This window comes from Pelobates fuscus, chromosome 7 (assembly GCF_036172605.1).
Source record: "Pelobates fuscus isolate aPelFus1 chromosome 7, aPelFus1.pri, whole genome shotgun sequence".
Lineage (NCBI taxonomy): Eukaryota > Metazoa > Chordata > Amphibia > Anura > Pelobatidae > Pelobates > Pelobates fuscus.
In genome coordinates, this window is record NC_086323.1 from 128,845,451 (window position 1) to 128,860,976 (window position 15,526).

The following is a 15,526-nucleotide window of genomic DNA, read 5'->3' on the forward strand; positions in this document are numbered from 1 at the left end:
GGCCATTGCTAACCCCACTTTTGAAGATACCATGGCCGCTGAAACAGGTTTTAATGATGTAAATTTATGGTTAGAATGGATGAAATATAATGCTAATAAGCATAATAGAACCGCATGTTATGTGTGTGGAGGTGCCCGGCCTCACCTGGGTACCGTACCTTTAATCCTACCCGTAGATATAGAAGAATGTGTTTTAAGCCTTTTTGCCTATCACTATAATTTTAACAGGTCCATATGTATTGCATGGACAAAGGAGTATCCTCTTCTAGCCAAAGACGTCAAACCCCCTGATGGTATTACCGTATATAAAGGTAATTACACTTGCTATGCCATGTACGATGGTATTGGTAAATTTGTAGGTAACTTTTCCAAAGGCTATTGTGCTACATATAGAACTGTCCCTGTACGTTTGTTGCAACATCACACTAGGTCACTAGGGGACATTTATTGGTTGTGTGGGGATTTACAGCTAAGATCCAGAATGGACACAGAATGGTGGGGAGAGTGTACTTTAACTAAGGCCATTATGCCTATACATATTATTTCTGACACACACCTCAACACCCATGAGTTTAGCCACACTAAGGTTAAACGTGACGCCCCAGTGAAAGGAAGTTTTGATCCTCATGTATATATTGATGCCATTGGAGTGCCCAGGGGGGTGCCCAACGAGTTTAAAGCTAGGGATGAAGTTGCTGCAGGATTTGAATCAATTTTTACCATAGTTACCGCAAACAAGAATCTGAATTGGATAAATTACATTTATTATAATCAACAGCGTTTTGTCAATTACACCAGAGACGCCCTCCAGGGATTGGCCGAACAGTTACAGGCCACATCCCAAATGACTTTTCAGAATAGGATGGCCCTAGATATGATCTTAGCCGAAAAAGGAGGGGTTTGTAAGATTTTGCCCGACACTATGACATGTTGCACCTACATCCCAGAAAACACAGGCCCTAATGGTAAAGTCACACTAGCTATAGAAAAATTAAATGACTTGTCTGAAGAGTTAAAAAGGAATTCTGGGATAAAAGATCCCTGGGAAAGATGGTTTGGTTGGATGACAGGATGGCAAAAGGCTTTAATGCAGATTGGTATGGCTATACTAATTTTTCTTTTTATTTTTGCTCTTCTCTTTTGTTGTGTCCTCCCATGTCTGAGAAAATCCCTCATGAAGACTGTTGACCAAGCAGCACCCACTTTGACCCATCTCGAAGTTGATGACCAAGAATTCCAAGACATCAACTCACCCTGTCTGCCGCTGCAAACATTCCCTTTTGTCGATAAAGTGCAGGAATTCTAGGAAGGGACTAGCTCAGGGACAGCATCTGTCAGTGAATGGTAAAGGCCCCATGTGGAGAAGTGGTGGGTTAGCTGCCATGGGATACCCTTGGGTGTGAAGCGTTCGAGAGCCATACTGACGGATGGTTAGCCTATTAGGGTCAGATCTAGGGACAGCCTTGCACTTTGCATTAACATCTAGCTGGCAGCCACGGGGTTTCTGTGCCTTTGGGTTAACACGTCTTCTGATACTAACATAATAAAGTTTTATCTCTTAGAATCTAACATTTCATAGGGGGGACTGATGTGGAATTATTAAAAATCTTTATTGTACTTGTATTGAATTATTGTACTAACTCCATTTTAACTTTATACTGTGACTTCGTCCTCCATTTTGTCCTCCTAACCTGACTTCTTCAATCCTCCATTTTGTCCTCATGACTTAACTTGTTCATTCTAAAACTACATTACGTGACTGAACTTCTCAACCCAATTAATACAGTAGACAAAGACCGTGTTTCCTTCAAGGACAAGTACCAGGAGGTGCTGGCTACTCCTTAAGACTTGCTGGCTACTCCTTAAGAGCTTGTAAGATAGTACAGTTTGAAGGCCACAGAACACAGTAGTAATGAAATGTTCTATTCATAAGAGACCTTGCACCTGGACATAAAGCCTGATATCACTGACCGTGTAAAATGACGCTTAGGACCCCCTTGTCCCCCACCCGTGTCCAGAATAATCCCACCTCTGATGGGTGGGCACGGGACTAACCTCTTAATTTTACTAACCAATAGGTAAGACACTAACTCCGTCACTTAACAATTAATCCAATTGATGATGTTTATTTGCTGATATTCTAATAATCAATGATGACGCAAAATGCCTCTTAAAAGGGCCTGCGCGCCCGCTTTTTCTTCACTTGCCAATAAACTCTCTCGAAGTTATTTTAACCTGAACCTCGTGTGTCAGACTTAATTACTTCAGCGTATATACGCAATTTAATTTTATTGATTTGGACAGGAACAGATAGACTCTGAACTTTTTGGTTTACTTTCAAAAAGTACCATAACAGCATGTTTGACAAGAACCGGTACATCTGTGGCATTTGAACATTAGCCTTCACAGAGGCTGATAACGTTTGATTGTTGTGACCGGCATATTTAACAAGTTACCCACGTAGGGGAGTGTACGTATATCTAGTGCTTACTTTGAGGCTCAGTTACACCTCCTTTTTCAACATATGCATGTTGATGATTAAGCTTGTTGGAGGTGACGTGAGCTAGGGTATGTGTCAGTTTTTTCGTGTAGCATTGAGTGGTGTATCGATCTGTTGTTCTAATTGCCTCTTTTGAATATCTAACATCTTTAGTATATCGTATTCCCTTTTTGTGTCTTGCACCACCTTTAGTGTATCTTACCCCCCCATCTGTGTGTCTCACACCCACCATTGTGTGTCTCTTACTACTTACCCTTGTGTCTCAATAAAAATTGATAGCTAGGAGCGCCAGATATCAATTGATACCTTGTAATCCCTGGTGTAATCAGGGATTTAAAAGCACATTTAATGAGCTGTATACAGTGCGTCCGTTGAACGCTGCATACAGCTCATCTGCCAGTCTGCGGCCACTAAAAATGGCCCGAGCTGAAAGAGGGGAATCCCAGTTATTAACTGATACGTGATACTCTCTGGTGTGAGCAGGGTTTAACCTTTGCTCACACCCAAACTGCAGAACGTCCCATGCCATCCAAACAACGATAAAGCTCATTGTGAAGAGGACAGTGTGGGACGCCCTAACGTTGGGAAGAGGTTAACATCTATTAGCAAAGAGTTATAAAGCTAATCTCTCCCTCCAAGTACTAAAGTAAACACTCTCCTGACTTGAACTTAATATAGAGTCAAAATGGATATATATTTACAGGAAGTGCAAAAAGAAACAATGTGAGTCACAGCAAGATGGTGTAAGAATAGGATTTCATAAAAAAAGTAATTTGACTCGAAAGACAGAGAGAACTGAGCAAAGAAACAGCAGGCTTTATAATCTATGTGCCAAAACTACTTTATAAAGCAAGAGTGGTTTTGATGCTTAGACTGTCCCTTTAAATAATGTAAATGCTATGTCTGCTTATTGTCAGACTAGAAATAACTTGGTAGTGAAGTGTTTTTTGAAAAACCTGTAGACACATTACATACTCTTTTTCTGCTTTTAGACGTGATGTGGTCAGCACATGTTTCTTCATCCGACTAAGACTCTCTGCCGCAATCTTACAATGCCCGCTGGTTGGCATGCAGTCTATGTACAGGTTGTACAATATAAGGGCCTCTGTTTGCTTACGTAGTTTGCAGGCAGCAACGATTCTTTGAGTAAACACACGTGGATCTTCAGCGCAAAACAAGAGCCTGATGCGTGGCACCCAATACTGGTAGAGTGTCAGCCCTGAGGGACCTGAGAGACATTTGTAATACTTTTTTGGAACATTAGACTAAAGAATTAAGCATAATATTTTTAAAGTATTCTAAATTCATTTATTCACTATACACTGGATTTTGTCCAGATAAATTAAAAAAAAACATCTCATTGAAGTGGTCCCTGTCTCCTTTGTACTTAGAGAAACTGCAATAATCCATTTGCAGGACTAAGACTGCCTTTAGTCCTGCAAAGTACTTAGGTCCCCTGGTCGAATTACGTCAGAGGAGAAAGACAGCGACCAAGCACCTAGTGACATCAGCACTGAAATCTGGTGAGTAAATATTTTTTCACCCTTTATCTACTATGGGGTAGGAGGGCGTGAAGGATGTGGGTAAAAGAGGGCACTATAGTGTTAGGAATACAGATTTGTATTCCCGAACACTAAAATCCCATAAAGGTTGGTATAGTTTTAGAGGGATGTAGTCAGTGGTGTATCCTGGTTTTGTGCTGCCCTAGGCAGGACAAAACTCAGGCGCCCTTCTCCCCCCCCCCCCCCCCCCCCGTGACACCCCCACCCAACCCTTCCCCCCCGTCCCGCCTTCTAAAACACACACACACACACACAAATTCAGATACGCATACACTAGCTAACAGACACACACACTCACTAGCAGACACACACACACACACACACACTCACTAACAGACACACACACTCTCTGTCAGACACAGACACTCATATATATAATATAATATATAGTATAATATATATAATATAATATATATTATTATATTATATTATTTATATTATATTATATATATTATATTATATATGAGTGTCTGTGTCTGACAGAGAGTGTGTGTGTCTGTTAGTGAGTGTGTGTGTGTGTCTGCTAGTGAGTGTGTGTGTCTGTTAGCTAGTGTATGCGTATCTGTCACACTCACTAACAGACACACACACTCTCTGTCAGACACAGACACTCATATATATAATATATAATATAATATATATAGTATAATATATATAATATAATAATATTATATATAATATAATATATATATTATTTATATATTATTATATTATATTATTTATATTATATATATATAATATATATAATAATATAATATTATATATAATATAATATATTATATATAATATAATATATATATTATTTATATATTATATTATTTATATTATATTATATATAATATTATATATAATATAATAATATATAATATAATATTATATATAATATAATATAATATATATATTTATATATTATTATATTATTTATATTATATATAATATATATAATATAATATATATAATATAATAATATATAATATAATATTATATATAATATAATATATATATATATAATATATATATAATATAATATATAATATATATATATATAATATATATATAATATAATATAATATATAATATTATATATAATATATATAATATAATATATTATATATAATATATATAATATATTATATATATAATATTATATTATATATATAATATTATATATAATATAATATTATATATATAATATAATATGATATATATATTATATATAATATTATATTATATATATATTATATATAATATAATATGATATATATATTATATATAATATTATATTATATATATATATTATTATAATATAATATTATATTATATATATATTATTATAATATAATAATTTATAATATATAATATAATTAATTTAACCTACCCCCCAGCCTCCTTACCTTTGGGAATGCTGGGGGGAGGTCTCTTTCTCCCTGGTGGTCCAGTGGCTGCCGGCCGGGCGTGTGTTGACGGGTAGGCGGCTGGCGAGGGAGCTCTTTCTCTGAGCGCTCTGCCCAGCTCCCTCGCGCGCAGCAGAGTGAGGCTCGGAGCCGGAAGATGACGTCATATTCCGGCTCCCAGCCTCACTCTGCGGCGCGCGAGGGAGCTGGGCAGAGCGCAGAGGAAGAGCTCCCTCGCCAGCCGCCCGCCCAGCCCTTTAGCCCGACCGGCAGCCCAGTTAGCCAAGGCTAACAAGGCATTTGCCCTGGGCGTTTGGGGGCGGTGTTTTTGCCGCCCCCTGGAAAATGCCGCCCAAGGCAAATGCCTTGTTTGCCTTGCGGCTAAAACGCCCCTGGATGTAGTTCTACAACATCTACCACTGCCACATCTGCTGTAGGCCAATAAATCTCAACACCTGGGTCTTCATACCATTTTAGGGTGTCCGCATTAATAAAACTCATTATATTCATCTAAACCAATGCAATTGTCCACAATAAACTGTTGACTGTCATTGTCCTCCCCAGTGCAGTAAGAATTGCTTTTATGTTAATTACTTCATACTTAAAGAATATGTCACAAAGCTAACTTTTGAATTAATGAACTAGTCGTCAAATTATTGCCTTACTTTTTTGGTTAAAAAAAAACAAGTTAGGAATCAAAGCTACATTCCTTTATTTTCTATTGATTCCTGTATAACAGTAATCTGATATCTAATCCAGACCTTTAAACTCATAGCACAGTTCAGCTATCTCCCATGTAGTCATGCGATACCTGAACAGTAACCTTGACTCCTATCAAAACACTACTGATCAACTACAGTGATTGGGTAGGGAGGGAATTATTTTGGGTGAGTGGCTTGGGCTCCCCTAGCCACTTGAAGGGTTACCTTTACAGGTCCAGGAGATTGTGCACCTCCAGGGCTCTATTGATCCAAAATCATGAGGCCTTAAGGCCCAGGACTGGGCATCTTCTGTACCCTTGGGGATCTATATTACGAAAGGCCCAGGAGACTGCGCACCTTATGGGCCCTGATGTCCTAATATAGAATATTCATAAAGACCCCAGACTAATTTAAGATTTCTCAACAAGCTTCACTTGTCAAAACCCAAATTTGTACAGAAATTGCTGGCAATGTTAAAAGGAATTATTGCTGGACAAGTGGAATAGGACAATTTTCTGAGGCTGTTACTTTACCTGAGACATGGTTTATATGGAGTGTAGAAGTTTTCATGAGGATGTTGTCCTTTGTCTTGTGTACGAGGTACAGCTTCTTCTTCTCATCATAAATCAGAACACCGACACTGCACCATTCATACACTATCTGTGGATTTTTGGGATCTTCTAATATAAAAGCAATAAAAAGACGTATGTAGGTGCAAGCAAGTTATGTTTGTGCACCTGGCTGTTTTAGCAGACATTTTTTTTAATATTGATTAACTGCCAAATAGTTCTGCAATAATAATAAATTAATATATTTAGCTAATTGGGTATTCATTTGGACATAGAAAGGTATCCAGCATCATCTGAAAGGTGAAACAACCATTGCTACCACTGTGGAACATTGGGAGATTATCTGCTCAATTTTTGAAAACTCCGGTTCTCATTGGCTACAGAAATCACATGATTAAAGGAGGCTTTTGTTTTTCCAAATCAGCATCTTCCACTAAGAATTTATTATCTGTCATCAATACAACTAAACTTACTGCAACTTGATTAGGAGAAAATTACAGGAATATGTTGGTAACCAGTTTAAAACGGATTTATATTATGTAAAGAAAAGTTAAAGTGAAAGTGCCACACAAAAATACGCAAGACGATTGTTCTTTTTATATATTGGTCACTGGTATGAATAAATTGTATAAGAGTTTACCATGCCCCAGTGCGTCATCCAAAGGTAGAAGAGCATGGCCTGGTATAGGTTTCCTTTCATTAGACCCATCTTCGTATCCCATATTTAGCCAATCAGACCATGTGTGAATATCAAACTCTTCATCGTCAAAGATCTGGTGGTAAAAAACAATCCATTATAAAAAACCAACAACAACAAAAATTTAATTTATAATTGGAATATCACAGAGCATGTATTGCTTGAGTCAATGAAATAATGAGATATAATGTTTTAATTAGATTTTCCACTTTGTTATAAAAATAGGTATGTGAATTTGTTAAGATTCTATGAGTACTATGAGTTCTATGACCACCAACACAAACTTTCAGAAGAAGTGAATTAATACAGTATACTTTACCTCCAAAGGTAAGTAGGTGGGAAGAACTTCACCATTGTTCTGCCCAATATTAGGCAGATTGTTAGCATCTGTGTGACGAGGCATTAACTGGTTGGAGTCTATTTCTTCATTAGTTAACAGCTGAGTTATGTTAAGCTTCAAATACTGACGTCTTCTCCTAAGATTTAAAACAAGTAACACAATGGAACATGAATAAGTCCAAAACTCTAATGCATACTATAATTTCTGTTAAATTCTGATTGCCATTCCTATTCCTGTATATACTAGGTTAGCCGTGGTGAGACACAATATGAGTTTTTTCGAAACATAAGCACAGATCCAGTTATCTATTACCAGAAAGCTATCACGTTCTCAAGGTGATGAGCATATCTCACCTCTCTAGCTCAATCCTCCGAGGACACTTCCCCGGTGGCAGAAGGAAAGGAAGTTGAACTTTCGGCTGGTAACCACTCTTTGAAAAGTCAGATTTCACCAACAGCTCAGTGGTGGGACCAGATACTTGTTTGTCTAGGTAAGACTGAAGATTCTGTGGAACCTTGAAACTTGTGACTGTAGAGAACACATAATCAAAGTTAGAATTAGTATATTTGTTATTCCAGAGCTATAACTTTGACAGGCTCTATTCCTAAAACGTGTACAAATCCTGATTAGATGGATACTGGTGGAAGATACAAGTATAACAGAACAATGGTTTGAATATTACTATTCTCTAAAGCTTGGTTTACATAATGTTGAGTTTGTGAGATTCCACAAAAGATATGCTTACCTTTGGGTGTATTATGCTCTAAGTCCGCTTGTCTGAGAAGATTTGGCTGCACGTTGGGTCCAGCACTTACATCCTAAAATGTACATTAGAGAATACAAATCATATAAAGAATGCAAAGTTAGTAACGTGTAATGATTAGACAAAATATGGGTTTGGGAATTTTTTAGCAGGTTAAATGATGTCAAAGAAGAAGTGAGTGTGCCAAGTAATAGCCATTGGAAGAGAGATTAACAGAAAACGATCATTTGTGATGCAAGTGTATATCTTTATGAGATGTGTTGCTTGGGCTCTTTCAGCTTTGATTGATGTCTGGTTGAATTGGATAAAAAAAAATTATATTCTACTGAAAATGTGCACTTGTTATCAGATAATATAGAATAAATGAATATTAAGAGTATATTGAGGGTGAAAGGAAGAATAAACCAGTATTTGGTAAGTATTAACTAGTGAGCAGAGAAGGTCATTGAGAGTAAATATTTCAGCGAGCATTAAAGAGAAAGTTAAACAGAGTGGAATTTAGACTCACTTTAAGAAGTGGAAATGAACTGTGGGACAGGATATCAGAATAGAATCCCCTCTGTTTGATAACTGGATATTTCCTAGATTGCATATGGCTGTCCTCTGGCACTGAATCCATAGTAAGTACTGGAGGATGTGGGGTGACATGAGAAAATGCCCGGTAAGAGATCCTCACAGGAGAAAGCGGGACATCCTTATGTATGTGACTCATGATCCCACTGTTCATAAAAAAACAAAAAGAAGGTTATCCCTACACAGAGACAGTGTGTAAAGAAAATAACACAGCAATGTGGGATCTCGTAAAAAGGTTTACAGTACAGACACCTCCAGCAGCAGGGTATCCGAGCAAATGTAATTCACAGCAAAGGAATGGTAGAGGCTACCTACGTCTGCAATGGAGCTAGTAAAGTCAGATCACAGGCATCTATTTCTAAAAAATTAAGCATATATAAATAAGGTAATCAGTGTATGCAATGTCGTTCTGATAAATATATTTTGATAAATCCAGGAGCTATTGCCAAGGGGCACCTGTTCAAGAAACGCTCCAATGCAAAGAAAAAAAAAAACAGCAAAGTTTGTTGCTGCATATTTTCATTGGGTTTATATCTAAAGAAAAAAAAAATCTTGCAAATGTTGCAGATCTGCTGTCTGCGGGCTTTGAAAGTCCTTTTTTTTTCCCCCCGGCATAGATTGAAAGTCTGGGAAATCATAGGCTTTTTCTTGAGAAGTCTCTGATTGCAAGCAGCAAGCGCACACCATCGTGGCTTTTATCCCAAGTTCTCCAGGCTTAAAGCCAATGAGTTTGCAGACAGGCTAAAGTGGACTTTGTGGGCACGCCCGACAGGTACACTTTAACTTGGGGGAGAAGGTCGGTGCACTCTGACTGACAGCCAGAGAGGTGTTTTTGAAATGAGTTATAAAATAGAAATCAGCACTTTATAAACTGCAATTAAAAAGAGATGCTCTTGACCTATAAAGCACCTCAGCAAGCTGAAGAGCTTTGTGTGTGACCGGGGAGTATCCTTTTTCCTTTTGAAAGGACACTACACCACACTGTCCAAATACGTCCTCATGGACATCCAATGTCACATGACCGAGTGAAACGCAGTGGTTGCTGTGCAAGTGACTCTAGTCTATTGGCTTCCAGGAAGACAGTCACTGGAGGTGTGTTTACCACTCCAGGCAAAACATTTCTTTATCCTCTAAACTTAAACTGCAATGTTTTAGATTGAAGGGATAAAATCAAAGGCCACTGCACCCAGACAACTTCATTGATATGTAGTGGCCTCGGTGCCCTTACAGATCCTTTAAGTACAAACAAGCAAGCAAAACGAAGCTGTGTCACTAAAGGGCTAAAATTACATAGCAATTTGTTGTGATTTTAATATATGTCCCTCCTGTTAATTGAAGAATCAATACTGATGTACAAGTCAAAACAATGTATATCTTAGCATTATAGACTGCACATACACACTTTATACACGTCCAACTCGTCTGGTTACAACTACGCGTCTGTTAGTCCACCCAGTGTACAGAACTGCGGCATTTGTTGGTGCATTATAAATAATTATATATTATAATTTATAAAGCGGCAACATATTCCGCAGCGCTGTACAATGGGTGGACTAACAGACGCGTATTTGTAACGAGACAAGTTGGACACACAGGAACAGAGGGGTTAAGGACCCTGCTCAATGAGCTTACATGCTAGAGGGAGTGGGGTAATGTGACACAAAGGGTACGGGTAGGGTAGAAAAGTAGGTTGCTAGAACAGTATTCACTGAGGGCTTAATGTTTTGTTATCTAGATTACAAACAATCTTGCACTCCCTAAAATCAAGTATGACTTCCCTGGTGCGTTTCAGCAAAAGTACAAAAAAATCTCCAATTAGATAGCACTTCAAGACCTTCGCCCAAAAAATAAAACGTAGCTTTTATTGCTTAGAATACAAAAAAAAAAAATTAAACGTTGAAGTATGATCTAACAAACTTTCACCAGGATATATATATATATATATATATTTTAAAGTAATAAAATGTGTTGTTTAAGTAGTGACACAAAATTGTATCAAAATAGCAAAGTTAATAATAGATAATTCTATTATATATATATATACACACAGATTTATACATGTGATTTTCTATATAATGTACATATAATGCACCTGGACAGCTTCCTATATAATGCAATCCCTGTGTGAATTCATAAATAACTTAAATTATTAAATTTAAATAGAGAGATAATATCTGACTGTGATAAAAAGCCCAGATTATTTAATATCCAGAGTTTAACTCCCAGTATATCCATAAATAACGCATATTATTCAAATAAATAACGTTATTCACACCGTGACACGCATACACAGCCCCTCATATAACGGCACTGCTCGGTTTTATATAGAACTGTCTGTATAAATGCATTGATTTATTCCCATATAACGCACACAGGTTTATATAGAGACACACGACGTTACCTACTTTCACGGTCGCACTTTCCGTTTCTAGGAGACCGGACGCTAAGAGTTACCAGGGAGATACCAAGTTACTCTGTGGGAGGGTTACTTACCCGCCTACCGTGCTTAGCCCTCTCTGGCAGGAGGCAGCAAATCACGCCTCTATGCATTCCGCAGGGTGAGCGACTGACCCCTAGTGGTGGAAATAACAAATTACAGTATTACATGGAACTGGGTGTTTCATTACTGTGCTTAGCCCTCTCTGGCAGGAGGCAGTAAATCACTCCTCTATGCATTCCGCAGGGTGAGCGACTGACCCCTAGTGGTGGAAAGAACAAATTACAGTATTACATGGAACTGGGTGTTTCATTACTGTGCTTAGACTTCTCTGTCAGGAGGCAGTAAATCACTCCTCTATGCATTCCGCAGGGTGAGCGACTGACCCCTAGTGGTGGAAAGAACAAATTACAGTATTGAATGGAACTGGGTGTTTTTTTTTTATTAATTTCATCAGTAGTTGAATCCACAATTAATGTAATGCAAACGTTACAGCAATTTATTTGTTCTGTGCTCGCCCTTATTATTTAACCCATAGTTAAAATTTACAACCATGTAAAGTGGCTGAAGGGATTGCAATTCAGGCATATGCTTCCAAATAGAACTCTTGCTTAATAGCCAGCACGTGTCAAGTGCAGCCCAAATGTAAGGGGTATATTTACATACAGAAAGAAGGAATTCACTTAAAGGGGTTCTCTAGGTTAGGTTACAGTTAACTATCGTATTAATCTTTATTTTTGTTGTTTTAAAACATTTGTTTTGCTTTCTGCTCCTCTCTTTCAACCTGAAATGCTTCAATCCTCGCTTGAAGAATACTACCGTAAATGGTGTTTATTATAATTATTATTTATAAAGCGCCAACAAATTCCATAGCGCTGAATAATGAGTTTCTGAGAACTGCAGTTCAATTAAACCCACTGGTATGCCAATAAAGGACTTTTTACTTATAAACTTAGCCATTACATGGAAAGTAAAAGAAGCTGTGGCTCTGCTTAGTATTTCATAAAGAAAGTCTCCTAGACAATTGATATAAAACATGGTCCAAAAGGAATCTTGAGTAATCCTCAGGGGTATGTCATTCTCAAAGACTGCCATAGAATATAAAGGACGCTGAGATGGTCAGATCTGTTAGCTTACTTAACACTGGGACACCTGTAGTCACCTGAACAACTTTAGCTTAATGAAACAGTTTTGGTGTATAGAACATGCCCCTGCAGCATCACTGCTCAATCCTCTGCCATTTAGGAGTTAAATCCCTTTGTTTATTAACCCTAGTCACACCTCCCTGCATGTGACTTGCACAGCCTTCCATAAACACTTCCTGTAAAGAGAGCCCTATTTAGGCTTTCTTTATTGCAAGTTCTGTTTATTTAAGATTTTCTTATCCCCTGCTATGTTAATAGCTTGCTAGGCCCTGCAAGAGCCTCCTGTATGTGATTAAAGTTCAATTTAGAGATTGAGATACAATTAATTAAGGTAAATTACATCTGTTTGAAAGTGAAACCAGTTTTTTTTTTAATGCAGGCTCTGTCAATCATAGCCAGGGGAGGTGTGGCTAGGGCTGCATAAACAGAAACAAAGTGATTTAACTCCTAAATGGCAGTGAATTGAGCAGTGAAATTGCAGGGGAATGATCTATACACTATAACTGCTTTATTTAGCTAAAGTAATTTAGGTGACTATAGTGTTCCTTTAAGATACCTTTTGGACCGTCCAGGTTTGACATGATTTGCATTTCTTTCGGTTTTTCTTCTTGATTTGCTTCGATATGGTTTTAGGTCTTCTGCTCACAAAGACCTGCTTCTTCCATGTGGTCCACTTGCAGTGGAGATTTGCCTGTTTTATCCAATTTCTTGAAAGTACAATTACCCATTAACTAATTTTGTTATATAGAATATTGCACTATCCTGCTGTTTTCTCTGCTTCATATATCCTAAGATGGCTGAAAATTAAAGATATAGTTATAACTGATACACCCCAGTGGGGGAAACAAGCTCGGGATCATTCCTATAGTGGGCGTACTCTCCCACCACTCCTCCTTTTCAGTTTTTACTGTATTACATCATATGCAGTTTCTGTTTATCTCCTAGATATTCATTTCTGATTTAAGACACTCAAGTCTCAATTAACAATTTAACCTGTCATCAGGTTGTATTATGTTCATCTCTCTTAACATAATTTTACACCCTGTGTGTTTTATATAACTTGTATTGGGTTTCTCCCCTTATTTCTTTTTGTTCACTTTTGTTTGGAGTTTGTTGTGAGAATACAATTTGGAGTTTTTTTCTACCCTTTTTATAATTTTTCATTGTGTAGTGGTATCCCTCTTTTACGTATACTCAAGACTCCATTGGAATTTCATTGCAATTCAATCACAATCAATAGATATAAGAATAAGAAGGGATTACCTTGTCTTGTGATTGGCAAATTTGTCAATAAGTAGAGCTTGCACCATAATGTTTTGTCAATTCCCACACCAGTTGCTATTAACAGATCTGAGGAAGAGGCATCTTACCATGCACCACAAGAGTAAGTCTGTGAAAGTAGGGTTGCCAACAGAGGGGGGGTGCGGCCCGGTTTAGGTGATCTGTCGATAGGCAAGGTGTGCAGTGCTAGGCTCCATCCACTCAGGTAGTTCCCTCGCCCTCTCGACAGATCATCTGAGCGGATCGCAACTCCCCAAAATCCGCACTGTTTGCCTCCTTTCTTAGAAAAAATATGGGTCATGTTAATTTTCATATGTATGTATGCATGACATCACATGATATTACATAACATCACAGAGCGTGACATAAGAGAAAAAGAAAAAAAAAATGGAAATTCCATAAATCACTAAAATCAACTTACAGTTCCAGAAAAGTGTGTACTATGTCTGACGGTGCGTGTAGAACTGTATATGTGTAGCAGGGTGTCATTATGTGGACAATGTTTCTAAGGGTGTGTATAGCAGTACGTGCATACTGTGTATGGGGTGTCACCGTGTGTACACTGCTAGTGTATGTCATTGTGTGTATATCTGCCATACTGGCTCCAGTTCTTTTCCCACTCTCCCTCTTCCTCTGCACCTGTCTCAGATTGTTGCGTTTATTCTGAGGTGGCGAGGCAATGCAGAGATCGCTGTGTTCAGTCTGAGAAGACTAATAGATAAATTGATAATGTTAAAGTATTAACTTCAATTTAAACAAAGCAGCTGAAGAATAACCAGGTTTTGAGTGGTAGGAAGAACTCCAGTTTATGCCAAAATTTTCCTGAAAAACAGTTTAAAATAAAACTGGGGGAGGCATCAGAACACTGTAAGAAAACATGATTGTCCATGACATGGTAAGCTGTCACAGCAGGGCATCATATCAGTGCACAGGGACATCAAGCACTTTACTGGTGAAAAATCTGTCAGATGACAGCTAAGGTGAAGAGGAAGTTTATCTAGAAACCATGGAAGAGAGCATGTGTGTGCACTGTTTGACTATTTACTTGACTTCTGCAGATAAAATGGTGCGCTGGCTCAAAACCACTGGCCATTGTGCACTACAGCATAAACGGATTATTATTATACTTCTGCAACAACTGATTTAATACTGAAAGGTACCCTCCATGACTTCATTATTCATACAAATGAAAAGCCCATATTATGACATGTATGCCTGCCCATTCGTACAGCTGGCATTTGCGTACATCTGCAATTCAAGGCAGGTTGTATGAACAGGAGACAGCAATGCACAGACATTTAGCAGTTGTTTATTGCTTGTATAATTCCGCACTGCAGAAATTATATGGTATAAAGATAAAACAAAGAGGTGTGCCGAATTGTCAGCCTTTTTGTAAACAGCAGGCCAAAATAGCTCATGTTGTAAAAAATCTTAAGTTAGCAAATTGGTTGGCAATAAACTGCATCTTCTTGTTTAGTGAATAAACTGTATAGTTATTTTTTATTTTGCTGTGCACATGAGAATACAACATGCATGGGGTGCCCCAACAGCAATCCTCATGCTA

The 15,526-nt window shown here is 37.8% G+C and overlaps 1 protein-coding gene across 1 annotated transcript in view; it reads right to left on the reverse strand.

Moving 5' to 3' along the window:
* Window positions 1-9,238, reverse strand: part of DNAH1 (dynein axonemal heavy chain 1) — an 81,820-nt gene extending 72,582 nt beyond the window's left edge. Inside the window, exons 1-7 of the mRNA XM_063426636.1 lie at window positions 9,035-9,238; window positions 8,509-8,581; window positions 8,117-8,291; window positions 7,743-7,899; window positions 7,367-7,499; window positions 6,691-6,837; window positions 3,476-3,728 (exon numbers count right to left, since the gene is read on the reverse strand). Of these exons, the coding sequence (XP_063282706.1) occupies window positions 3,476-3,728; window positions 6,691-6,837; window positions 7,367-7,499; window positions 7,743-7,899; window positions 8,117-8,291; window positions 8,509-8,581; window positions 9,035-9,238 (1,142 nt within the window). The remainder of the gene's footprint in view (window positions 1-3,475; window positions 3,729-6,690; window positions 6,838-7,366; window positions 7,500-7,742; window positions 7,900-8,116; window positions 8,292-8,508; window positions 8,582-9,034) is intronic.
* Window positions 9,239-15,526: the final 6,288 nt, after the last annotated feature.